Here is a 25,912-nt window from a genome sequence, read left to right on the forward strand (position 1 = left end):
ATGACAAGGAATCAGTATTCAGTAACGGCCGATCACCATGACAAGGAATCAGTACTCGGTATCGGCCGATCACCATGACAAGGAATCAGTATTCGGTATCAGCCAATCACCATGACAAGGAATCAGTACTCAGTATCGGTCGATCACCATGACAAGGAATCAGTACTCGGTATCGGTCGATCACCATGATAAGGAATCAGTACTCGGTATCGGCCGATCACTATGACAAGGAATCAGTATTCGGTATCGGCATGACAAGGAATCAGTATTCGGTATCGGCTGATCACCATGACAAGGAATCAGTATTCGGTATCGGCCGATCACCATGACAAGGAATCAGTACTTTGTATCGGCTGATCACCATGACAAGGAATCAGTATTCGGTATCGGCCGATCACCATGACAAGGAATCAGTACTCGGCATCAGCCGATCACTATGACAAGGAATCAGTATTCGATATCGGCCGATCACCATGACAAGGAATCAGTACTCGGCATCAGCCGATCACCATGACAAGGAATCAGTACTCCGTATCGGCCGAACACCATGACAAGGAATCAGTACTTGGTATCAGCCGATCACCATGACAAGGAATCAGTACTCGGTATCAACCAATCACCATGACAAAGTATCAGTACTCCGTATCGGCTGACCACCATGACGAGGAATCAGTACTCCGTATTGGCTAAAAAAATCCAGAGCGGAGCATCCCTTAAGTATACAAAATGGATAACTGGTGTAGTTGTTGTGCCACCTCATCACACAAAAAGTAATATCATGTTAAAAAAACATATTTGAAAATTCGCAAAGGGCATAAAGTAGAAAACTGCCAAACAAGCTAACATATGCTAAGCTAGTTTACTAAGGCGTAACTAAGATAACGGCTTCATGCCAAATCAAGCAAAAACATTGTACATAAAAATATACTTTCGCAAAGGACATTCATTTAATTAGCAGGCTCATTAGCAAGTGTAGTCTTAAATGGTATCTTAATGGTAGCAGCTTTGTGATAAATTTAAGTTAAAAATAATACAAAGAACAAGACGGAAGTTTTGGTTACTATTATCATTATATGTACATTTAAAAAATTTTTAAAACATGTAACAGTTCAAGCATGACTATCTCTGCAGGAAATATTAATTATAAAGAATGAATATATACAAAGTACACAGGATTTGTCTGCATTTTATGATTTTCTTCAAATGGAAAGACTATGGACAAGACTCAATGGGTGGTCGACTGCACTTGGCATTTTCTGCACAATAGCAGGAAGAAATCTTTTACACAACACCAGCATACAGTAACCGATATGCTTAGAATAAAAGCGCACTTCATATAATTAAAAGTGTTATTGTGCTCAAACAAAGGAAGTGCAGAATCAGCAAAGGAAGTTCAAAATTAAAGGGATGCTTACATCCAGATACTCCATTTTATTGTGAGCAAGCTATATACCAGATAATATCTGTGAACAAAAGCAATACATGCCCTGCATGATTTACTCGATTGTTAATATAAAACAATGCAAATCAACACATTAATATTCAAGGATGAGTTTTTCATCTGCACTACAAAAAGCACATTCATATTGACACAAAATACAAACAAAAATGACACAGGCTTAAATCACAAAAGGCCACATCAGCAAACATTTGCTTGTTTCTCTCAAATCCGTGCGAATGCTGCAAAAAGTGAAAATCAAGTACATTTCCAACACAGTGGTGATGGTCTGCACTATTAAGGCACAGATTCAGTCTTAAAAGGCACTGACGGACGAGGCCAGGAATGGCTCTCAAAAACAAAACTGGAAGTGCAGCAAGGAAAACAAAGTCCCACAGGAAGACAAATATGAGGGGGGAGAAAGTAGTAGGGGGTGCGCTAATGTAGGTCACGATGACAGTACGACTACGCCTCAAAACTCGTCCCCCTCCTCTCGCTCACTCAGTGGAACTCAGGCAGAGGAAATGCTGGCAGACTACAAACCCCCTTCCCCCTCTGTTTCTCTCCACAAAGTCCAAAATCAGCAACATCTGTGTAATGCAAGCCAGGCTCCACAGGGAAGAGACTATAAACCCAGCTAAATGTGCCTAGGACAATTTATTAAGCCCGACTTTCTTTTAACCCTGCACTCTCTGCAAGACCACGACATGGAGTTTGTGGTTTCCTCTATTATTGAGGCCGGTTAGCAAAGGATGTAAAGAAATGTGCTGATCTGGGCTTGTTTTCGTACATCCAACATTTCCCACACATTGTCTGAAATCACCATTGAAGATCATTCCAAAAATCTGCTCTTTATACTCTCACCAGCTACTTTATTAGGTACATTTTGTTAGTACCGAATTGGACCACTTTTGCCATAAAAAAATACTTAACGCTCACGCACACCAGGATGAATATTGCAGGAGTTTATCGCGGATGTTTAATGCCTTGTGAGTAAACAAAGGGTGCTAATGTGAGTGTGCACTGCACACCTATGGGCAAAACACCAGGAATCAAAGTGTCCTTTAAAAAACATCTCAGGCTAATCTATTTTGGTTTGATGCTCTGTGTTAAAAACTGGGCGTACAATGAGATTGGTTCATTTGTTCACAGGCCTTGAGCTACTGAAATTATAGTAAAACACAATTTGGTGGCACTAAAGCACACAAGGATCTAGCCTAGCACAAAAGGAATTGCATATCAAAAAGAATTTGATGGCAAGTATCATTCATTCATTTATTTTCTACGGCTCTTCCTTGGCTGGGTCGCAGGGGCAGCAGTCTTAGGAGAAGAACCCCAGACTTCCCTCTCCCTAGACACTTATTCAAGCTCCCCCGGTAGGATATCGAGGCGTTCCCAGGCCAGCCAAGAGACATAGTCCCTCCAGCCTGTCCTGGGTCTTCCCCGAGGCCTCCTGCCGGTGGGACATGCCTGAAACACCTTCCTAGGTAGGTGCTCAGGAGGCACCCAAAGCAGATGCCTTAGCCACCTCAGCTGACTTCTCTCGATGTGGAGGAGCAGTGGCTATACTCTGAGCTCCTCCCGGGTGACAGAGCTCCTCATCCTGTCCATAAGGGTGCACCCTGCCACCCTACGAAGGAAACTCATTTTGGCCGCTTGTATCCAAGATCTTGTCCTTTTGGTCATGACCGAAAGCTGATGACCATAGATAAGAGTAGGAACGTAGATTGCCTTTCGGCTCAGCTCCTTTTTTACCACATAGGACTGGTACATCGATCGCATCACTGCTGCCGCTGCACCAATCTGCCTGTCAATCTCACGGTACATCCTTCCCTCACTTGTGAACAAAACCCCAGGATATTTAAACTCCTCCACCAAGCCACCTTTGGTAAACCACCTTTTTTCAGGTGGAGCACCATGGCCTCAGACTTGGAGGTGCCGATTCTTAACCCAGTGTCACCTTGTGTACCGGGGTCCTTCTGCTTTTTCATTAAAGGTGCATTATGTAAGTAATTGACTCCTCTAAAGCATAACAATACCATGATATGTTTGCAGATATTTAATAAACATGCACAACTGAATATGCTTGTTTACCTGAAAAACATTGTTAAAGATAGTTCTTTTCCTTTAAAAATCAGTGTTCTGAGTCTGAACGTCTGTCTTTGTTTTGCTATCTCTGTACACTGCCAGTTTACCCAATTATATTTCGGCCTCCTGTGTTGCCTTGGTGGAAAACAGCGTATTTCATTTCAGTCTTGAAGGCTGCCTTAATATGTAGTCACAGCCGATAATGTGACCTCCAGAGGACAGCAGCAACATCTGATAAGAGACACTGATTCAGATTTAAAAATCCACATGTGGTGGTTATTAATTTGCAATACAAATATCACACATGTACACATTTGCTAATCAGTTTACAGTGTAATGATAGATTATTAGACGCACTTGCTACTGTTGGTGTTGTCAGTCTGGCAACCTATGTGTGCAAGTCGTTGTTGGCAGGCGGAGTGAAAAAGAAACACTATGCATCTTTTTTAATCTGGACTGCAATACCTAGTTCAACTTCTAGGTGTCAATTGTACATACTGCACCTTTAACCTCCATCTAAGGTCAGGGAGTGAATTTGAACTTTTGCTTGGCTCATCACCAGTAAAAATTGCTTGGGCATTAGCGATCTTGAAACAATAAGTGAGAGCAATAAAAATCCCAAGGTGCACAAGGCTTTAAGTCTTAGAAACTGGAAATTTCTTAAGAGATTTTGGTCCATATTGACATGAAATCCTTCACACAGTTTCAGCAGATTTGTCAGCAGCACATCCATGTTTTGAATCTCCTGTTCCAGCACACACCAAAGCTGCTTTGTTGAGCTGTTCTCAGCTGATCGTGAAGGCCATTTGTTTAAGAAACCAGTTTGAAATCATCTGAGCTCTATGACATGGTGTTTGTCCTGCAGGAAGTATCCTTCTTTTGCCAAACATTTAAAAAGCAGGATGGATTCTTGCTCAGATGTTGTTTACACCACATTCTGTTCATACCAACCAAATGTTGCAGCAGAAATGGAGACAAGGCTCCAATCTTCTATTGACCAACTTTGATTAGTCCGTTTTAATTGTAGCTCAAGCTTGCTGCTCTAAGCTGACAGAACTGTTACCGGTGTGCTTTTCTTATCCTGTAGCTCATCTGCTTCACGTTTAAATGTGTTATACATTCAGAGATGCTTTTCTGCAACCTGTCTAGCCATTCTCCCCTAAACTTTGGCATTTGTACCAACAGAACTGCTATTAAGCGGATAAAATCTCTTTTTCAGACAAGACCATCCCCATTAACCCATAGAGATGGTTCTGTGTTAAAATGGTAGTAAATCAGCAGTTTCCGAATACTCAAATCAGCCCATCTGACACCAACAATCATGCCTCGGGTGAAGTCATTCTCTTGATTCTTTAGCAAATCATCTTAGCCATGCCTAAATGCAGCAATGTAGTAGAGATTGTAGTAATGAGATATTAGTTCACAAGCAGTTGAACTAGTGTACCTGATAAAAGTGTAGTATGAGACGTGTCACTGTCATGTCACCTACAGCAAGGCCTCATTGAAGTGACCAGTGGATGTGCAGGTCAAAATATTATCGGAAGCAGTTGGTTGTCCTCCTTCTTTTCACCTACTTGTACTATGAATTTGGAAATACTACTTGGCTCACGTGAAGTTTCACCTACTACATAGTCTAGAAGTAGGTCTATTTGGACACAGGGTCAGTGACCAGGCTCAAAAGGAAAACATAAAAACCTCACAGACAGACAAATCACTCGCAACATCACAAGCAAACAATTGTAAAACTATAAAAAGTGCAATTTCTACTTTGGGAACAGGGAGATTGATTGGATGAGCACCAAGAACAATCAAACGACAAGGTGTGTGTCTCGTAGAAAATGTATGTGCGGAAATATTTAGGAGTGTGACTGCTGTCAGACCCACTGCTGCAAAGACCTTTTGCAGTGAACTAACACTTTGGGTGTCTCTTTCCTCTGTAGTGTGGTGATGATGACATAGATCACTCCCAGAATGCACAGCACCAAAACCAAAGGCACAATCACCAAGATGAGTGTCATGATGTGTTTATCATTGTCATTCACTCTCAGAATAACGTCTACTTCCTTTTTCTCATCCACTTCGTCATCATCTGGGTCTTCTTCGTCTACACCATTTTTGTAGTCCTCGGGATCTGGATTGTTGTCAGTCATATCAGGCGATTGGTGGTCAGGATAGATCTCCGGTTCTACATCAAAGTGTACTCGGCATCCCATGAAGTCATTTAAAATAGATCTCGGGTATCCAGAGTCAACCTTCATTCGCTTGTTGTCAAACCTCCAGTATTTGGTGCCTTTGTAGAAGTACGTGTAAGCTGTGTGGGAAAGAGTTCAAATGCCAGTGAGTGTAAATGAAAACACAGCAGTGACTAATATGAGTAAGATTCCATGTCATCGTCGCCAAATCTTTGATCAAAAGAGGTTCTAGCCAATCACAGGCGGTCTCTGAATTCCACGGCTATAAAAAGACGTGCCAGAGACAACTGTGAACAATGGCGTGAAATTAGAAGTGAGAGCAGAACATTTTCAAGTCAAAGGTCTGATTGCGCTCCAGTTTTTTAGCAGTGAGGTCACATTTTCCCAACCAGTTTTGGATTAATGGACTTGACTCTCTTTTTTTCTAGTAATTTTCTCAGGCAGCTTGACTCACCTCCATCATCACTGAGGAAGGCTCCTTTTGGGGAAACAGGAATGGAGCCCCACACACTCACTGGTTTAGGATAATCTTTATCCATGGCACGAGATTCTTCACTAAACCGCCAATATCTTCAAAAGAAAGCAGTAATAAGAAAAAAAGCATAATTTTAGTTCTCACCTAATGCCAACACAAACTGGCTTTATTTGACAAATAACGTGTCATTAAGTGTACAAAATAGCTACTTACATATTTTTCCATATATAATATATAACGTATGATATACTTTCCTTATGCTAAATTACAATTAAGTTATAATTATTATTGTTTTTTTAATTGTGCTTTTGTGTAATTGACATTCACATTATCCCATTCATTTTGTTCTTAAAGTGCAAAAGTAAAAGTCTATTTTATTATAGATAAGCATACTAAATAACTAAAAGTCTGTATGAAATAAAACTAAAACTTCATTACAAAATAAAAATAATAAAGTAATGGAGAATACAGTATGTAATGGGATACCTCTGGTACTTAAATTCAACATTAAAATCTGATTTTTAGGTGTAATATATTGATCTCAAAATTTTGCATCAAAAACTATTGAGATGAAATAAGATAGTATCCAAGATAGTATCTATCCAAGTATCCAATTAGAACTGTTTTTTCCTCAAAATTTACATCTTGCAAATCTTTTTTTGTAAATTGTGATTCATTATAATTACATTCAATGAAGTTCCAATTTCTAATTATTTTCAGTTTTGTATGAATCCATTTTGACTTGGATCTTGAGTTTATATCTCATTTTCTAAGCTAAAGACTGTTAGAATTGCAAGATGTAAAATCTGAATTCTGAGACAGTCTATAAACTCTAATTCTATAAAAACAAGAAACTCACATTACAAAAATATAAAAAAGATAAACTTAAACAATATTTCTTACATTTTCTCTCTGATTTCTGATGTTAAAAAGTTACGTTTTATGTGAAACGAAGACAAAATTAGGAAGGGAAAAAGTGATAGATATTATTGCAATTATCATTTAGACCAGTGGTTCTCAAACTTTTTTCATCAAGTACCACCTCAGAAAAGAATTGACTCTCCCAAGTACCACCAAAATGAGCAGTTTTGAAATACAGTAGCGTAGTAGGCCCAGTAAAGCAGCTACAACTCTGCACAGTTAAAAAAAAAGTGGCAGATTACCTCAGAAATATAGGCTACATGTCATATATGGCATATTATATACATCATTTTTGATAAATTTTGAAATGTGTGTAGCATGTACATGACGTATTTCATTCCTCCGCGTACCACTAGAAGGAAGCCTGCGTACCACTAGTGGTACACGTACCACAGTTTGAGAACCACTGATTTAGACAATTATGCAGTAATCCAATAATTAAACATATTTAATAATTCAATGATTTGCACTAAGAAAGTCACTTATTTAGTGCCTAAATGAATCAAGAGTTCTTTTACTGAATTGGTTAAGTGAATAATTCAATGATTCACTCATTACGGCAAAGTAAAGTAATCGCCCTGTGTCCCATTCTACTATGCTGCTGAGGAGTAGATGATGTTTGCAACACAGAATGATGACATATGTCGCTCAAAGATTATGTTAAAGTCACATGAAATTCTACATAACCGTTCACATTGCGGTCGCCTTGCAAAATATCAGATCTGTGTCTGATTTAATACTACATATGAAGTGGCACAAATCTGAACTGAAAAGATCAGATTCCATGCGATTTGGACCGTTCACACTGTCAAGAAAAAAAAACAGTCACATGTGGGCAAAAAAAATTATTTTGGCTACATTAGCCTGCAGTGTGAACGTAGCCTTTTTATAGTCCTAAATGAATCAAGTGGTCTTTAAATGAAATTGGTTAAGTGAATAATTCAATGATTCCCTCATTAAGACAGTCACTTTTTTCGTTCCCAAAAGAGTCAAGTGTTATTTTAATGAACTAGTTAGATGAATAGTTCAATAATTCACTCATTAAAACAATCACTTCATTTGTGTCTCATAGACAAATGACCTACTGACACAAATTTTCTTCAATTTAATTCCCAGATCCAAGTAACCCTCGTTGTTTATGTTGTTCTGACGGCAATTTCTCAAGCACTTCACACATCTGGTCTTTTCAGCGAGGGCCCCAGAATTGTTTACCTGTCTCCTCTGAAGAAGTACGTATATCCAGATGGCTCCCACCACACGGCCGTGTCCACTCTTTCAGGCATGCCTTGACCATAACGAAACAAGTCCTGAGGGTACCCGGGCTCCACGTCTGCTTCTCTAAAGAGCCAGTATTTACTTCCTGAAGGAGTGATAGTTACACAAAGAAAACTATATTAGTGGGGAAAGACTTGCATGGCTGAGAGATGATATCATTGAGCTCTCTGTTCCATTATTCACATACACAAAAGATGTTTTGTGCAGCACAAAAGCAGAAATGAATGTAATCTACACTACTAGTCAAAAGTTTGAGTGAGATTTTTTTGTGTTTTTAAATAGACAGCTTGAACTGACATAGTTAAAACAGTTTTTATGTTTTCTAACTGCATTTAAAAAATTACTCATTGCATGAACTTAATTTAATCAAGGGCAAGATTTACATCCAATAAATTTGTTCAGCACTAACTAAAAAAGTATAATAATATCATGTATGTATATTATGTAGTCTTATTTGTTTTATTTTGGCTAGAATTAAAGCAGTTTTAATTTTAAATTTAATAAAATTTTATTAAAAGTCAATTTAAGGTCAAAATTATTAGCCCTTTCAGCTATATATTTTTTCTATAGTCTACAGAACAAACCATCGTTATACAATAACTTGCCTAATTATCCTAATCTGCCTAGTTTACCTAATTAACCTACTTAAGCCTTCAAATGTCACTTTAAGCTGTATAGAAGTGTCTTGAAAAATATCTAGAGAAATATTATTTACAGTCATCATAGCAAAGATAAAATAAACCAGTTATTAGAAATGAGTTGGTAAAAAATAAACGGGGGAGAATAATTCAGGGGGGCTAATTATTCTGACTTCAACTGTAGTTAGCTTAATAATAATAATAATAATAATAATAATAATAATAATAATAATAATAATAATAATTTCTTACATCTATATAGTGCTTTACAAAATAGGGGGAATCTCCTTATCCACCACCAGTGTGCAGCATCCACCTGGATGACGCGACAACAGCCATATTGCTCCAGGCCGCACACCACACACCAGCTGATTGGTGGAGAGGAGACATCTTAATTATGATATAGGGATGGTTAGGAGGCCATGATAGACAGAGGCCAGTGGGCAAACTTGGCCAGGATGCCTGGGTTAGACCCCTACTCTTTTTTTGATGAACTTTCTGGGAGTTTTAACGACCACAAAGAATCAGGCCCTCATCTCATCCGAGAGATGGCGCTCACTGAGCAGTATAGAGTCCATCAATATACTGGGGTATTAGGACCCACACAGACCACAGGTCTGTTGGCCTCACTTACACCACTTCCGGCAGCAACCAAGCTTCACATGTGGTCTCCCATCAATCAATAAAGCCTTTATTTGTCACATATACTTCCGTATGGTGAAGTACTGACCAGGCGCAGCCCTGCTAGGCTTCAGTGGTGAAGAGTGGTAAACATGTGAGCGTTGCAGAGAGATAGCTGCCGGCAACTTAAACTGTAATAACATTTCACAATTGTAGTTTTTACTATATATTTTTAATTTAATAAACACATTCTTGATAAGCAGATAGGGCTAGCAAATTTGGTCTAAAATTAAAATCTTAATTAATTGAAAATTAACTTAATGAACGATTATTCCATTGAATTATTTTATTGTTTTGCACTCATAGTTCACTGACAAGTTTTCTAAATTGAGAAATGTTTGAATAAAGGGAGCATTACTTGATTTTAAAATAATTGGAAACGATAACTCTTGCATATCCTGTAAATAATATTTTAAACGGTGTATTTCTTTCATCTTTTGTAAACTAATATTTAAAATGTAAACAATCATTTTAATTTAACAGAAAATATGCCATCTTAAGCCATCACTGGCGCAGCTTCTAATCAATGTAGTGCAAAGCAAGGCTCAAGGATGGGTTCATTGTCCTACTCAGCCAGAGATCAGATGTGGCTGCAAAAGTATAAATCGGCCTTAAAGTTGCTGGGTCACATGACTCTACACGCAATAGGGAAAGTAATTGAGAATATTGTCCAGGAAAAATGAGATCGATTATAGCTTCTAAATGTTGATTTCGATTACTTTGATTAATCACTTCTCTTTTTATTTTTTATTTTTTTTTAGAAAAACTTTACAATATTTTACCGATCCCAACTTTTTGACTATGAGTATACATAAACAACAAGACAATAACTGTAGCTCTTTTTACTAAACATTTCCTAAGGCAGATTCTCCAGGTTTCTTGTGTCAAAGTGAAAACAGAGCAGTCAGCATCTGGAGCTGAGACTGACGCAATACAGGCAAAGTGCTGAGATGCTGCCAGACTTTCTTTCTTTCCTTCCGAGTGTTTTACAAGTGACATAATTTGACTTACAGCAAGAGAAACAGATGTTTAAAAGGAGAAGAAGATTGATATCTAGGAAATATTCTATTATTTTCGTGTTGTGTCATATTTAAAGATGTCATAGTCTATCATACTCAAATGAACAAGATGCACATGCCAGTTTTTTTGGATCATAAAACATTCATTACAAACAAACAAACAATCAAACAAACAAAAATCACATATTTTACTATTTTATCCAATCAACAATAGACGTTTTTAAATAATAATAATAATAAAGATGATAATAATAATAATAATAATAATAATAAATCTATTGATAATTACCATTATTTAGTAATCAAACTAATAAAAGATAAAACATTTAAACATAAAAAATATATATAAGAAAAAAATATATATACACAGACCTTTAAAAAATACAAATTTCCCATCATGTCGTTCATAGGCCGCATCTATGTCCTCTGGAAGTCCCATCCAGAAGAAGGAGATGGGCATTGGGTAATTATCCAGAACACGGTTTCTCCGAACCCTCCAGAACCAGCGACCCTTATAAACACACATTTTTATCACTTTACTCTGCAGTTCCTAAGACATTCTTTGTTGTTTTTAGCAGTTATGAAAGTGTTATCAGTTGTTTTAATATATCGGTAAGCCCCGCCCCACCATAGTTAATGTTGCTAACCAGACAAACAAACAGAATTGTTAATTGCCTTACAAATACAGCTGCCAATGTGACCTTGTCCTTGTCCCAAGATGTTTTAAATATAACAAGAATAATAAGATTAATTTGAAAGGGAGAAGACCTGTCACTGTCACGATTTCAGTTGTGAGGATTCGTAAGCGAAAAATAGGCACCGTGACACAAGATTTAATTGTTTCCTCATGTAATATGGCAGAGGTTATGACAACTGATACAATGTCTGCGATGCCTGTCGACACCATTGCAGAAAATCTAGCATGCTTAATTTTTTTCTTGTTCTCTACGACGAGTTCTGTCTTGTGGGTGACACTTTGCAATAAAAGCACATCATTTCTCGGTTATCTCAGCGAATGATGGCATTAATGCTCTGGTCAGGTAATAAAAAATAGGCTAGTTATTTACTTATGGGTGGGTCACGGGTAGGCATGGACCGGTAAAAGATTCTGACTGCATGATAACATTGGATAACATTGGTTCTTATGAAGTAATCTAGGAACATGTTCAGTGCTGCGAATACATTGCAAAATCATTTTCTGCTTATTCAAATTTGTCATTAAAATAGATTAATAAAAAGCTTCTCTGAAACGGTGTATATTTCACTTTCATTTTATACGGGCTAGATTATTATTTTGTTTAGCAAGCTAACATAATCTTACGGCAATTCATGTTTTGGCGATGAAGCATAGAGCGGACATGTTTTGAAGTGCTTCACCTCAAATGTTATTCGTTATCCTTGTTTATAGATAACTCACCAATAAAAGATTAATTAAAATCAAAATAAAAATAATAGCAAACGAAATTTGGTTTAAAAATATTTTTTTCCATGAAAAATATACAAATTATATATTTTTTTGTGCCCCTCCACTACTCAACTGTATGGGTGGATAATTTTTTCACTCTGAGGAAAAAAAATAAAAAATAAAAAAATATTCACTGTGACAATGAAAAGTTTTTAATATGTCATTATTTAAAGATTATGTCTCGAGCATCTGATTTTTCCTTGGTGCTGGTGTGCTTTCATTTTCTCCCTCTCATTCGTTCAGGCGAGGGATTGTTTAATAAGCAATCCATGGCAGGAAAATATACATTTAGATTTCAAAGAAAATATCTTCATATGTAAAGGGAATTGTAAGTTTGATCAAGTCAAGATTTTATTAAGAAAAAAAAAAGCATAATCTGACATAATGACTTTCGTAACTTACAATAAAGTCATGTGATCTGACCGGGGCTTAATAAGAACTTTGGAATTTTCAATTGTGGCAACTACTATCTGCTCAATCAGGGTTTCTGCAGTTTTCACCAAGTTAAATTTAAGACTTTTTAAGACCATTATGAATGAAATTTTAGACTCATAAAGGGCTAAAGGCTAAGGAATTTTTCAAATGTTCCAGATGGAAAAAGAGTTTTATTTGTCCTATCCGAACAATATATTATAGTTGAATATATCTAATAATACAATTATATATAAATAATAATATTTTTTTTATATTTTAGATATTTCTTAGCAAAATATTTTCAAATATTGTGTAAAAACAAGCAAGCTCTACTTGTATCACTATACTTTTTTATAACAAAAACTTTCTTTAAAATAAAATTAAAAAAATTAACAAATGTTTTAAAAATTTCAAAACTATAGTAAATTAAATTTATGCACAACAATCTGTCCAGGTCGGTGTCCTCAGCAGCAAATACATGAAGCACTTTTAATCAAATGTTATTGTAGGGAAAATAATTAATTATGATAATTAGAGTTAAAATTACCTTTTTGGATAAAAAAGTTTTATTGACATGGATTGTTGGTGATTGTATGGATTTTGGCCAGATTGGGTAGCAATACATAAAGGAAAAATAAGACCGGTTTAAAAATGATTATAACCTACAACAAAACATTTCAGTAAATTTAAAACTTAAGGCCTAAAATTTTGATTTTAAGACATTAAGACTTTAAGACCCCACAGAAACCCTGTCATCTACATTCGAGGGGAGGGGCTTACTGATAACTCAATTGCTATTGGTTTTTATTGATATATATATATATATATATATATATATATATATATATATATATATATATATATATATATGATGCCTTTTTCTAACCTTGAATACAAACATTTCTCCTCTCAGCATGGTCACCGTGTCGAAGTTGCCCTCGCAGATGTCAGGTGCATCCTGATTGGAGCGGCTGGTGGGCTGGGGTCTATAGGTCCTCCTGGTGGGATTGACAGGAGGCATCCAAGGCCTGGTGGGTTGCAGTGAAGGTCTGGTTGTTTTCGGCTGAGCCTCTGTGGTGGTGGGCTCTGGCTTGGCAGTGGTTGTAAACAGGGTGGTGGTGGGAGCTGCTTGAGTGGTGACAGTCTCTGGAGATCCTGCACATACCAAACCATAATGCATTTTCACACTTAGCTAATCATGCTCTGTTCCACACACACTGCACAGACACAGAACGCGTCACTCTTTTCCATCCAGCACCAGAAGGCCCATGAGGCTCATTCAGCCAGCAATGGACAGCTTTCAAATGGAGAAAACAGACTCAGACAAAGAGACACAGTGAGAAATTCAGTGGTGCTGATCTCAATGCAGCTGGACTGGAGACTGGGAAGTTACACAACTGCACAGTGAGGATAACAAATGTATCGTAAATGTGACAACACTTAAAGAAACAGCCGGATAATGACTGATATGCATAGTTGCATCAGATCGCAAAAGAGTCTTTTGGGTTTTTGCATAAAGCATCAATCTTAAGCAATTAAATCAAATCAAGACACTTTCACTGAACAATAATGTGCCATTTCAAAGGTCTATCAACAATAGGATGGTTGAATCACATCTGGTTTTATGTCATTATTTATGGTGGTCTTTCATAATACAGCTACAGAATCTTCACCGAGCTGATTCAATCATAAACAAATCAAGTGAAATTTTTCAAACAACAATCAAATGAATGGGGCGGCAGGGTGGCTCAGTGGTTAGTAGTGTTGCCACAATTGGGCGGTTTTTAATTTGATTGTGTAGGTTGGCACTAGCGAGTTGACAAAATTTGGGCAGTTTTGACACATAAATTTTATATGCAACTTATTCAACAAAACATAACTGTGTGGTCCAACTCTATTCAGCTAGTAGTGACCAGTGCATAGTGCAAACAGTGTGGGCCCAACCACTAAAGAAGGTGAAGGAAACACCCCACACAAATCTGACTCCCCTACGTGTGTATGTGCATCACGCTGCACCTGCAGTTAACACACAACGGTTTATCAAGACACTTTTATTGAACATTTTTTTTGACAGCAGGAACAAACATAAAAGAATTATGTTCAAAAGAATTTAATACGCCAAATAGAACGAATTTATACCACGTTTCGAAAGTAAATCATACTCTAATACAGGGGTGTCAAACTCAATTCCTGGAGGGCTGCAGCTCTGCAGTTTAGTTCCAAGCCTAATTAAGCACACCTGATCAAACTAACTAGCCGCATTTCTACTTTCGGGCCAGTCTAAGGCAGGGCTTTTATCGGGCCGGGCTGGGCCAATCGCCCTGGAGGTTGAGTAATGAGGCCAAAATCATGTCGCGTTTCCACTGTCGGGCTAGTAGCTTGCAGCGCGTCACGTAAACACAGCCCCCAGAACGTCTCCCGAATCAAACGTCAAACAACCAGCCCACTTCAACAGGAATCAGACAGATAAAACACACCATGGAATCATCACGAAACGAAACCATTAAAATGAAGACAACCGAAACAGACAAATGACACGTTACTGTGCAGCAGTACATTATATGTTTATATAATGTAATATGTCTGTACATTATATGTCTGTTGGCATTGTGCATGAAGTGCTCTCGCCACGGAGGGACCCAGCGCATTGAGCGCACCATCCATAATATAAAACCACAGAAATTCTCCGTTATAGCGGTATGAAATGTATTTTATAACATCCTTGTTTTGATAGACGTCGTGTTAAGCGTTTCAGCATATAAGAGCAAGTAGCCTAATAAAATATAGCCATATTTGTTGCGCTCAGGAGCTATTCACTAAAGCTCTACATTTAAAGTTTCATTTATAAATTTGACCACATCATTTAAAAACATAAACACTTTTTTGAGGATATAGAACACATTTTGTGTTTGGACTTTTCCCCAATGCATTTAAAGCGGCGCTGCGCAGGACTGGGTGACAGAAAAAAAAGGCTAGATTCTGCTTTCACTCACCCAAAAAATGCTTTGTTTGCACGATTTGATTAATATCATCGTATGCAAATACTTTATAAATAATATTTTAAACCTTCTCCGGTGTTTATTGTTTTTAGAAAATATCTAAAATCTTTCTTTTCAGATAGGTCTATGTAAAATGAAAGTTGTATATGGCTTTAAAATGGTTTGATTTATGTATTGTATATAGGCTGCCTACATTGTTCTAGCTAGCTTTTGCACACATACAGGCATTTAAACGTGCACAAATACACCTTTTAAACTTGACAATAACTCTCTATAACCTTTACTGTTTGCTAAGAATGTCACTATTAATTAAAACTACTTTATTATTTTATGCAACACACTTACATTTAAAAGGTAAACATAAGGGCGATTATACGCAAAAAGACCCCATAAGACTAGATGTTTTCATTTCCTTATTTATTTATTTATTTGTTTGGCGCACGTACTTATGTGCGATCAGAAAACTGTGCCTGCCTCTCCTTTCACTCCGCCCCGAAGCCCCAGCTGGCCCTCTTTGGCCCAAGGTATGACCCAAGGTATTTGGCCCAAGGTACGCTGGCCCCAAGAAAGCCCCGATTTGGCCCGATTAGGCCCCGGAAGTTACAGTGGAAACGCGACTGGCCTTGGCTCGCTCGCTTTAGGCGCGACAGTGGACTACTGAGTCCTTTAGGCTTGTTTAAAACCTACAGATAAGTGTGTTGAAGCAGGGTTGGCACTAAACTGTGCAGGGCTGCGGCCCTTCAGGAATTGAGTTTGACACCCCTGCTCTAATAGGTAGTGTAATCTACACAACATTAGGTGCAGTGTGTGGGTGAGAGGGCAGTGTGTCAATGTGATCCGGTTATGTTGTTCCACAGCGTAAAACATATGCAGGAATAGTTGGCAGTTTATTCCGCTGTAACGACCCCCTGATAAATAAGTGACAAAACCGAAGGAAAAGGAATGAATGATAGAATGAATGAATCAAGTGAATGATTCACTAAAATGATTTATTAGTAACATTGGTTTGTATGACGACAAAACAAGTGGATCAATAAACTATTTACTTTACCACTTCATTCACAAAAAAAGACTTGATTCATACAAAAATTAAGGAAGCGACTGTCCTAATGAGTGAATGGTTTAATTATTCACTTGACCAATTTATTAAAACAATATTAGAATCTTTTAGGAACAAAATGACATGATGAGTGAACCAGTGAAACATTCACGTAGGCGGATCAGTAAAAGGGAATGACTATTATGAAGTAATTCATTAAAAAAACAATTGTATAATTCAAGAAACTAAAAATTACTTTGCCAATAATTAAATTTATCCCAAAATTAAATAATCCCAATTTATTGAAAGAACACTTGATTCATTCGAGAATAAAACAAGGGACTGTCTTAATGAATGAATCATTGAATTATTCGCTTAACCAATTCATTAAAAGAACACTGGATTTAATCAGGAATGAAAGGTGACTCACCAAATAAGTGAATCACTGAATTTGTCAGGGTTCTGTCACTCTGGCATTGTAAATTCTTGTTTTGGTGGCAGATTCCAGACACTAGCTCTGTCTTGTCCTGTATATTATGCTTGGCTCAAGTTTTCTCGGGTCGAGCACTCATTTTCTGTCATTGTGTTTCTCTGTATGAGTGACGTCGTGGGCGCACGCAGACCGTGCATACTCCCGCTTGATGTGGGCGTGCGTCTGTGCGTGTTTGGGACACGCGCTCTTGTACTCGTGTTTGTGTTTTGTTCTGTTGGCATCGCGCTGTTTCATTCTCAGCGTCTCAATCTGGTTGGTTTTGGTTGGCGCTGAGATGAAACATGCGTGTTGCATATGTGTGAGCACACAGTAGGGTGTTTTCATCGATCATGTGCTCGTGTCTTGCGTCTGTGTATGTTGGTATTGTTTAAGCACATGGCTGGTTGTTTACATTGTGGCTGTGTGCTTTTGTTGTGTGCTTCAGTCTTGTGCTTTTAGTGTTGTCTTGTAAACATGTGGTTATTGAGTTCTCTCATTGGCTGCGTGTTCTTGTCCCGTTTTATGTGAGCACATGGCTTGTGGTGTTCTTGTGTCATGTGCTCTTCCGTCTATCGTCTGGTCCCACCCTCCTTGTTAACCTATTATTAGTTGTTAACCTATTATTATTATGTTCATCTGTTTGTGTTAATTAATTCTGCTTATATTCTCCTCGTGTCTGCTGTCCTGTGCCAGTTTGTCATCATATGTTGCCTTGTCCTGTTGTGTGTCTGTTCCAATCTTGATACTTGCTAGCCTGCCCAGTCTAGTTTGGTTTGTTTGTTTTGTAAATGTTTTCCCCCTCGGGGTGGTTTGTTTTGCATTTTATTTTATTTTATTATGAATAAAAACCCATTTTTTCCTGCAACTGAGTCCTCCCTCCATTTCCCCACCCTGGACCCTGGCAGAATTATTTACTTAACCAATTCATTAAAAGAACACTTGATTCATTCGGTAATGAAACAAGTGACTGTCTTAATGAATGAATCATTGAAATATTTACTTAACTAATTAACATAAAAACACTGAATCTTTCTTCAAATACAGCAGATATTAGGCCAAATGATCTGAAATCACATCTTAGACAAGCTTACCATAGATCTGGTGAATTCCATTAATATCATCATCTGCCAGTGCGAAGCTTTCAGTGTCCATCCACTGGTAGAAAGGTGCCATGATGGCAGAGGGGTTGTTGGAGTGCTCCAACCCCAGAGCATGACCCAACTCATGAACTGCCACCAAAAACAAATCCACACCTACAACCACACATAAATCAAGCAAATCACATTACATGCATTTAAACACAGTGACATCGCATTACATATTCATTTTAACACTGTAACTTCAAAAGTCTTGTAAAAAAAAACACAAAAAATGTGTTGTATACACAAAGTTTCTAACTAAAACTATGTTAGAGAGATAGAACGAGAGAGTTAGATATCAGAAATCAGTATCAGAATCTTCCAGTCCTAAAAAACAACAATAAACAGCCGTGAAAAAAATCAAGATCAATGAAAAGGAACTTCAGCTTGACTAAATAAATCCCTTTTAGACACCTAAACCTGCTAACATCCACACTACAAAGTAAATGCTACACTGATATAAAGCAGAAAACAGGGATTTACTTTGAAGTAGGAAAGAGATTGCAGTAAATTGCTCACACCTGATCCTTCCTGTTGGTTCAAGGTCCAGGGCTCGTCTGTGTCGAAATGTGTGTCTCCCCCCATTCCAGGCCCTGGGAAGAAAGCATGAGCCAGAGATCCTCCTTCTCCATCAAAGAGAGACATGTCTCCATGATAGCCGGAGGCAAACAGTAGTATAATGTCGGGCCCTTCACTGCCATTCTTGATCTTGTGATATGGAATCTCCTCAAACTGCAAAGGCGTAACTTTCTCCCAGACACGGAAGGCTTTACGAATGGCCTCGTAGGTTTGCTGCTGGCCAACTTTGGGCGAGTGGTTCTGGATGCTTCAGGAAATAAGGAATAGTTTTTTTGTGGTTAATGTGTTGAATGTAATTTGAGCTTGTTTTGTATCTAGGTGTAATTTACCTGTAGGTCAGGTTGTTTTGATTCCACTTGTGGCCAGTAAGTGCAAAGCGCTTCCGCCGAGCAGCTCCCTCTGATGACTCCTCAAAATGATCAGCCACGCCACAACGAGGCCTTTTCATGGCTCTTGAAAAATAATTACAGTGTATATTAGGGCTGCACAATAAATCGTTTTAGCATTGATATTGCAATGTGTGAACATCACATCGCAGGATCAGTCAAGTTAGGATTATAGTTGATCGGGACCACAGTTTCAGAACGTGATTTTTGGGGTCTTCGCAAAGTTTAACCTTAAAATAAAGTGAAAGATTTTCATTTGAATGTGTTTTTAATACCTGTGACTGTGTAAGATTTAGTCAAACTTAAATAGAGAGTTTATAATAGCATATAAGCCACAATTAATTTTATTGAATTATTTATAAAATGGAGACTCTACAATATACAGTGTTATTTTATAGATTATTCTTGAATTTCTGAACCTCAATACTGTTAGATTTCACAGAAAACCATAAAAATCTGCATCTGTTCATTTATAATGTATTTTATGCAGATAATTCTCTACAAAACTATCCCAATCAATGTAAAATGAGGAGTTAATTCCAAACAGAGTTATAAGTCATCTTGTGAAATTATATTCATATTGCAATAAATATAGCAGACAAACTAAACATTGCCATGTCAGATTTTTTTATAATTGTTTATAATCAATATACATTTTATAAATAACTGATATTTATATTTGGTAGGATTTTTTTAAAATAATAATAATGTTTTACTAATTAACTTGCATTGCTATTTTAAAAAATATCTTTGTGTTTAGTACTATATACTGTTAATAGTTTAGCTGCTACACATTTTTAGCAGTAAAATAAAGATTTATAATATAATTATAGAAGTATTATAATAAAAAACTAATATAAAATTGAGCAAAATTATATATGAAATAAAAACAAATGTTTTACATCAATGTTTACAATGTGTTCATTTAAAATTTTTGCGATTTTTATTGTTTTTTATGCTCATTTTAAAAATGTAGTAAATTAGTAAATTGAAATGCAGTATTATATATATATATATATATATATATACACACATATATATATTTTTTTTACTGTGCAAAATTGTTTGAGTAATATTACAATTTATAAAATAATTGATATTTCTATTTAGAATTACAAACACACATATTTATATATAAAAATGTTATACTAAATAATTTACAATGTTAATTTCAATTTTTTGTTATTATTTACTACAAACTGTAATAAATAATTGTTTATTTTCTATAAATTATCACTAAATTAACATTTTATAAAATTCTAGTAATATACTTATAATAAAAGGACAATTTTTAAAATATAAAATCAAGCTAAATTATATATAAATAAAATAAAAACATTTATTTTTGTGTTTACAAAAATTGCTGTTATGTTTTTATTTATTATTAATTATAATTGAATCATATTTTCATGCTCATTTAAAATGTAGCATCATTTTATTACTATTTTTATTATTATTGACATTTTGTTTTCAGTTGATTTTTCATCTAATATTTACATTATTTTTGCATGAATTCCCTTAACAAAAGGGATTTTCTTTAACATTTTTAATTGATCTAACATTAAAAATAAAGATATACAGCAGACATATTATTTCATTATTTATTAATTAGTTGTATTTATAAGTTTATAACAGAGTAGTACAGTAACACTGTTGTCATTGCCATTGCTGTCTAGTACAAAATACTCATTTAGTGATAACATTTTAACATTTCAGCAATATTTGTTAGAGCTATCTGACCTACACTCAAAAAATGTTTTTTTTTTGCTTGTTCAAACTTCATTGTGACAACTTAATTTTTTATGTTCAATCCACATAAATCTGTTAAAAGTGTTAAGTTAACTTAATCAATTTGTGTTGGGACAATATGAATGAATTGTGTGGAACCCTCCATTTTTTACAGTGTATTTAAAATGTAGTAACTAATCTTCCCATTTACACTGTTAACTTCAGACCCAGTCCAACCAAACAATTTTGAGTGGTTTTGCTCTCAGGTCAGCTGAATGCGAAGAGATGATACCTGAGCGTTTCTGAGTCCATGTGTCCGGTCTCCTGCAGACCATAGAAGCGCTGCATATCTCTGATGGCACTTGAGAGGATCTGTGAAGACTGCATAGTGGACATCTGTCTGCTGGCCTGAGACAGGTAACCGTACGTCCTCAGCCAAGACTATAACAGACACAGACAATTCAAACTACCATTACAAGAACTGGGTTACACAACACAAAAGACAAAAAAGGACAGGCCCATTGCAAAAAAGACACTAAAAATGAGTTAACATTAATAGCTACCACTGTACTTGTCCAGTTTATTGATAATGTTGAAGGAAAACTTCACTTTTTTTGGAAATAGGCTCATTTTATAACTCCCTAGGTGCTAAACAGTTGAGTTTTACAATTTTCGCATACATGCAGCCAATATATGGGTCTGGCGGCAGCACTTTTAGCCTTAGCTTGGCATAAATCATTGGAGCAGGCACAATGATATTAAGCAGCACCTAGTCCCCAGCTAGGTAACTAATAGCGCTGCTGCGTAACATGATTGTGCCTGTTGCAGATTTTGCCGGAATGAGTGTAGTTCCAAGCATGTGACATAGACCAAGAATACAGATACAAATTTTAATTTTCTGTCAGTCTTAGTACACAATGTAACTACAGAAGACTTGAGCTTTAAATAGGAAAATGTTCAAACCTCTTTATCTTTTTTCAAGTAAGATGCCAATGGTCTAATCTGATTTAATTATTTTTGCTAAGCTAAGCTAAAAGTGCTCCCAATAGAACTGAAGATCGGCTGAATTAAAAGGTAAAATTTGAATGTTTAACTCTAGTGTAACAATTTTTTTGTATAACGGCTTCTACTAGAGCTGCATGATATTGGAAAATTCTAACATTGCAATATTTTTTAAAAATTTTGCGATATAAATACAAGTTGACCAGATGACCTGTTATCTCTATCTAAAAATGTATAATGTTAGATCAATTGGGGTGATTTTTACTAAGAGTGTATCGAAATCTAATAAACAATTTATGAACTATTTGGGGTACCCCGACACACTTTCGATGTGGTCTCTGCTATTTGCAGTGCATTTCTGTACTTGCGTGTATTGCAAGTATTTTTTTCATGCATAACAATTCATAAATACAATCAAGAAAAAGATACAATTGAATTAAAGCATACATTTCTAGCACATAAATTTAAACATGAACATGGTCAAGTTTGAAATTCATTTTATTCATTTCTAGCTTCATTTTTTTGACATATTAGACATATCTTAAAAATCTGTAGAATAAAATGTTAATAACTAGGCAAACTGTGCATGAACAAATCACTTGGTAAAATGCTTCAAGATATAGATACTATTAGGGATGCCACAGTTCTCAATATAATATTGAACCGTTCAGTACGACCTCCATGGTTCAATACGCGCTTGTGAAGCTTGTGAGTTTTCTTGGTGTTGCGTTTAAATAATTTATGTGCGTTTTATATCCACCCGAATTGACTATGTGCCTGTAAGTCCATGAGCTGACATTAGGAAACTCCTCACCGTGAGTAAATATCCAATCACTATGCTCTAAAGTTAGGCGGTACTTGACCATCATTCCACACTTTAACATGGCGAGCGGCGGTGAAGTGAGGCTAAGGCAACAGTACAAGGAAGCGCCTGCGAAATGAGGCAACAGTACGAGGAAGCGCCAGCGTCATTCAAATCAGCGGTGTGATGACATTTCGATTTTGCCGATAAGTATAATGCCAATAAAAGAAAAAATGGTGAACAAAAAAAATAACTGTGTGCAACCATTGTTTTACACATATAACAATGACTGCACATCTGCAGCGCCATCACCCAGCAATATCACTGTCTAAAGGCAGGATAGCAGAGAAGGTTATAAAGTCCTACAAATAGCAACAATCCCTAACTGATTCTTTCAAGCAAACATACACAACTGGTTCCGAGAGACACATAAAATAACAAAGGCAGTGCGGGTGTTTATTGCCAAAGATTTGCAGCCGTTTTCAGTGATTGGAGAAGTGGGCTTTTGTCATTTTATAATCGCACATTTATAACGATCTTATAACGATCCGCATTACAGACTACAGTCTCGCATTTTTTCAGCACCAAGATAATTAAGATGTTTACTGAAGTACAAATATGTTTATTTGAAATGGCCAATTTATCTTTATGAACTTCACATGTGTTTATTTTCAAAGTGTAGGAATTTATGTGTTCCCCAGTTTGTACATGGGCTACCAGCAGCTGTGAGATTTCAGTGTTAATTTTTTTATACAATACACTAGGAACTAGTGTTCTTTTCTCGACTTTTAAGTAAAACAAAACGAGTATTGCAATAAATTGTTTTTATTTTTTTCTCCTTAACCTCTTACTGTTCCTATTGCCCATAGAAAAAAAAAACACGCGTCAAGCCATGAGAACCGAACTGAAGTTTAGTGTATTTATGCCCTTTATTTGTGTATAATGTTGTAATTTTATATAATATTCTTTTATTAAAGAAAAAAAAACTAATTGTGAAAGCAGCCTTTAAAATAACACGCAACACAAGTAAAAGTTAAAAGTGTATTTTGGATGCCAAAAATCTTGAAATTCGAAGATGATATAAAACGTGAAATATTAAATTTTTTCCCTGCTGTTTCACATTAATATGCAAGCTGCTTTATAATTGCCCAACTATGCATTAGAACGGTTATGGTTGGCTGGAATAAAATAAACCTACATATAACTACATAAAGACAACATAAGCACCAGAAACACATTCCTTATGTTTGGTTAATGTCTGAATATCACTAAGCTGAATATGTTCCCGCTCAAGTCTCCAGCCATATGGCCAGGCGTTGAGTGAGGACAGATGTAAACATCTTTAGACACATCTTTTACACTTGATAGATATGAAGATGTCCAGCAGGGGAGTCATTATTGCTCAAGCTTCCTGTCTAGGTTCTTGTTCTGTGATTTCTGCAATACCGTAACCCAATGACACCTTACGATGCACTATAAAAATATGCTCTTACTTAAAAAAAAATGTATTAGTTAGTAATATTATTGATGATGATTGAAATAAATGAAAAATAAGATGTAGAATTTATTTCAAACAAATTAATGCTTAAAAAATGTCATTTTAAAATCTTTTAAAAGGATTGTAATAGTAATCAAATATAATTTATTTTGATTTAAATAAAGTAAACATAACAATTAATAAAATTTTAACAATAATGATAATCTAATAATGTTAAATGTCATTAGGTTTTATTAATTAAAAAATCAATAATAGTATCTAATAATAAGTAGAATAAATTATAATTTACATCTTCAATAACAATTTTATTTTTGCTTTCTGTAAATACTGTATGGTTTTGAGACTTCTACACAACAGTATAGGTTTAGATTAATGACAAGTTACTGTAGTCATTTAGTTTGTTTCAGTTGTTCTGTTCATGTGTTTGACATGTTTATTATATTTTATTTAAATGCTTTTAGTTTTTAACCATTTTATTTGACTTTGAGTTAAGTACATAAAGTTAAACTAGATGGAAATGGAAAATGCTAATCAGCTAGCTAAAATATAACTATTGCAGTTAGTTATTAGTTAAATATAACACTGATTTTGGTGAATGTGAATAGTTTTTTTTTTTTTGTTGTTGTTGAAAAAGTTGAAGTTGAAAACAAACTATCGGTAAATGAACTGAAATGAGGTAAATCAAAGATTTGTCAAATACAGACTATAATGTATTCATGGTAAAAGTTTAAGTGTGTGCTTTCCCTCTCGAATATGGAACTAAAACGCATATTTTTCCAATCCAGAGACACCAAAATAAAAATGTAGCCAAACTGAATTTCACAACTCCACATGTATAAACACCAGTTTGCTTCACGTCTTCAGTATTTGTACACAACATTCAAACAGACTGACCTCCGCATTGAAATCCTCATCTTCTGCAGATGTTTCTGCGATGTTGACAAACAGCAGGATGAAAATCACAGAAACGGCTCTTAGCGACTGACTCCTGCAGACGGACATCTCTCCACACCCGGACACAAACGACACACGAACACACCTTCTCCAACAACCCTCGAAAGCGCAACCTGAGAGACCAAGTGTGTTTTTATCGCCAAAACATAGTCAATATTCCTCTAGAAATCACAAACCCGCCGTGTTTCTCTAATGCCGTCAAGTTTTCGCTCGTGTCCGTAAAACAGTTCATAAAGGTCTCCAGTGGCGCGCGCACGTTTGTAAACTAAACCATTAGCATGACCAGCAGCTATCTATAAGTTAACGTTAAATACTAAATAAAAAGACTACTTGGTTATATTTGCATCTGTTTTGATAAACAGCCGCCTGGCTAAACCCAAGTGGAAGTGTCGAGGACCAGGCGGCGTCCTCGAAATGATCCTCGATCAGCTTGCAGGACACCAAATATGTGCATGAAAGGATCTCATGCTGATCTGCATGCAGCCGCACCCGATTCCCTGCCCACTTTATTTATCTGTTATATTATTATGTATAATATTCATAGTTGTATAAGTAAGACTGGTACGTTTAAAATAAATGGATGAAGGGAATTGTGCAGAGATAGGTTTATTTAGAGAACAAAAACAGTTAAGCAAATCTGAATTTTGTCATTGTTACATCTCACTGCCACCTGTTGTTCATATTCAGTACTGTAACTGTAAAGACTAA

At 36.1% G+C, this 25,912-nt stretch overlaps 1 protein-coding gene across 1 annotated transcript; it reads right to left on the reverse strand.

Moving 5' to 3' along the window:
* Window positions 1–1,418: 1,418 nt before the first annotated feature.
* On the reverse strand, window positions 1,419–25,625 carry mmp15a (matrix metallopeptidase 15a). The gene is made up of 11 exons (XM_001924007.9): window positions 25,145–25,625; window positions 21,241–21,389; window positions 19,164–19,286; window positions 18,777–19,081; window positions 18,208–18,369; window positions 13,493–13,761; window positions 11,100–11,238; window positions 8,327–8,474; window positions 6,173–6,288; window positions 2,889–5,837; window positions 1,419–2,737 (listed from the first exon to the last, which is right to left on the reverse strand). The coding sequence occupies exons 1-10, from the start codon at window positions 25,250–25,252 to the stop codon at window positions 5,401–5,403; spliced, it is 1,956 nt and encodes a 651-aa protein (XP_001924042.5). The 5' UTR covers window positions 25,253–25,625; the 3' UTR covers window positions 1,419–2,737; window positions 2,889–5,400.
* Window positions 25,626–25,912: the final 287 nt, after the last annotated feature.

This window comes from Danio rerio, chromosome 25 (assembly GCF_049306965.1).
Source record: "Danio rerio strain Tuebingen ecotype United States chromosome 25, GRCz12tu, whole genome shotgun sequence".
Taxonomy (NCBI): domain Eukaryota; kingdom Metazoa; phylum Chordata; class Actinopteri; order Cypriniformes; family Danionidae; genus Danio; species Danio rerio.

Bases quoted from the DNA above. Each gene is read 5' to 3' on its own strand.
- mmp15a (XM_001924007.9), bottom strand. From the start codon at position 25,252: ATGTCCGTCTGCAGGAGTCAGTCGCTAAGAGCCGTTTCTGTGATTTTC. The intron at 19,082-19,163 runs GTAAATTACACC...TATTTCCTGAAG, and splicing joins CAAAACAACCTGACCTACAG to CATCCAGAACCACTCGCCCA. The intron at 5,838-6,172 runs GTGAGTCAAGCT...TTTCCCACACAG, and splicing joins CTTCCTCAGTGATGATGGAG to CTTACACGTACTTCTACAAA.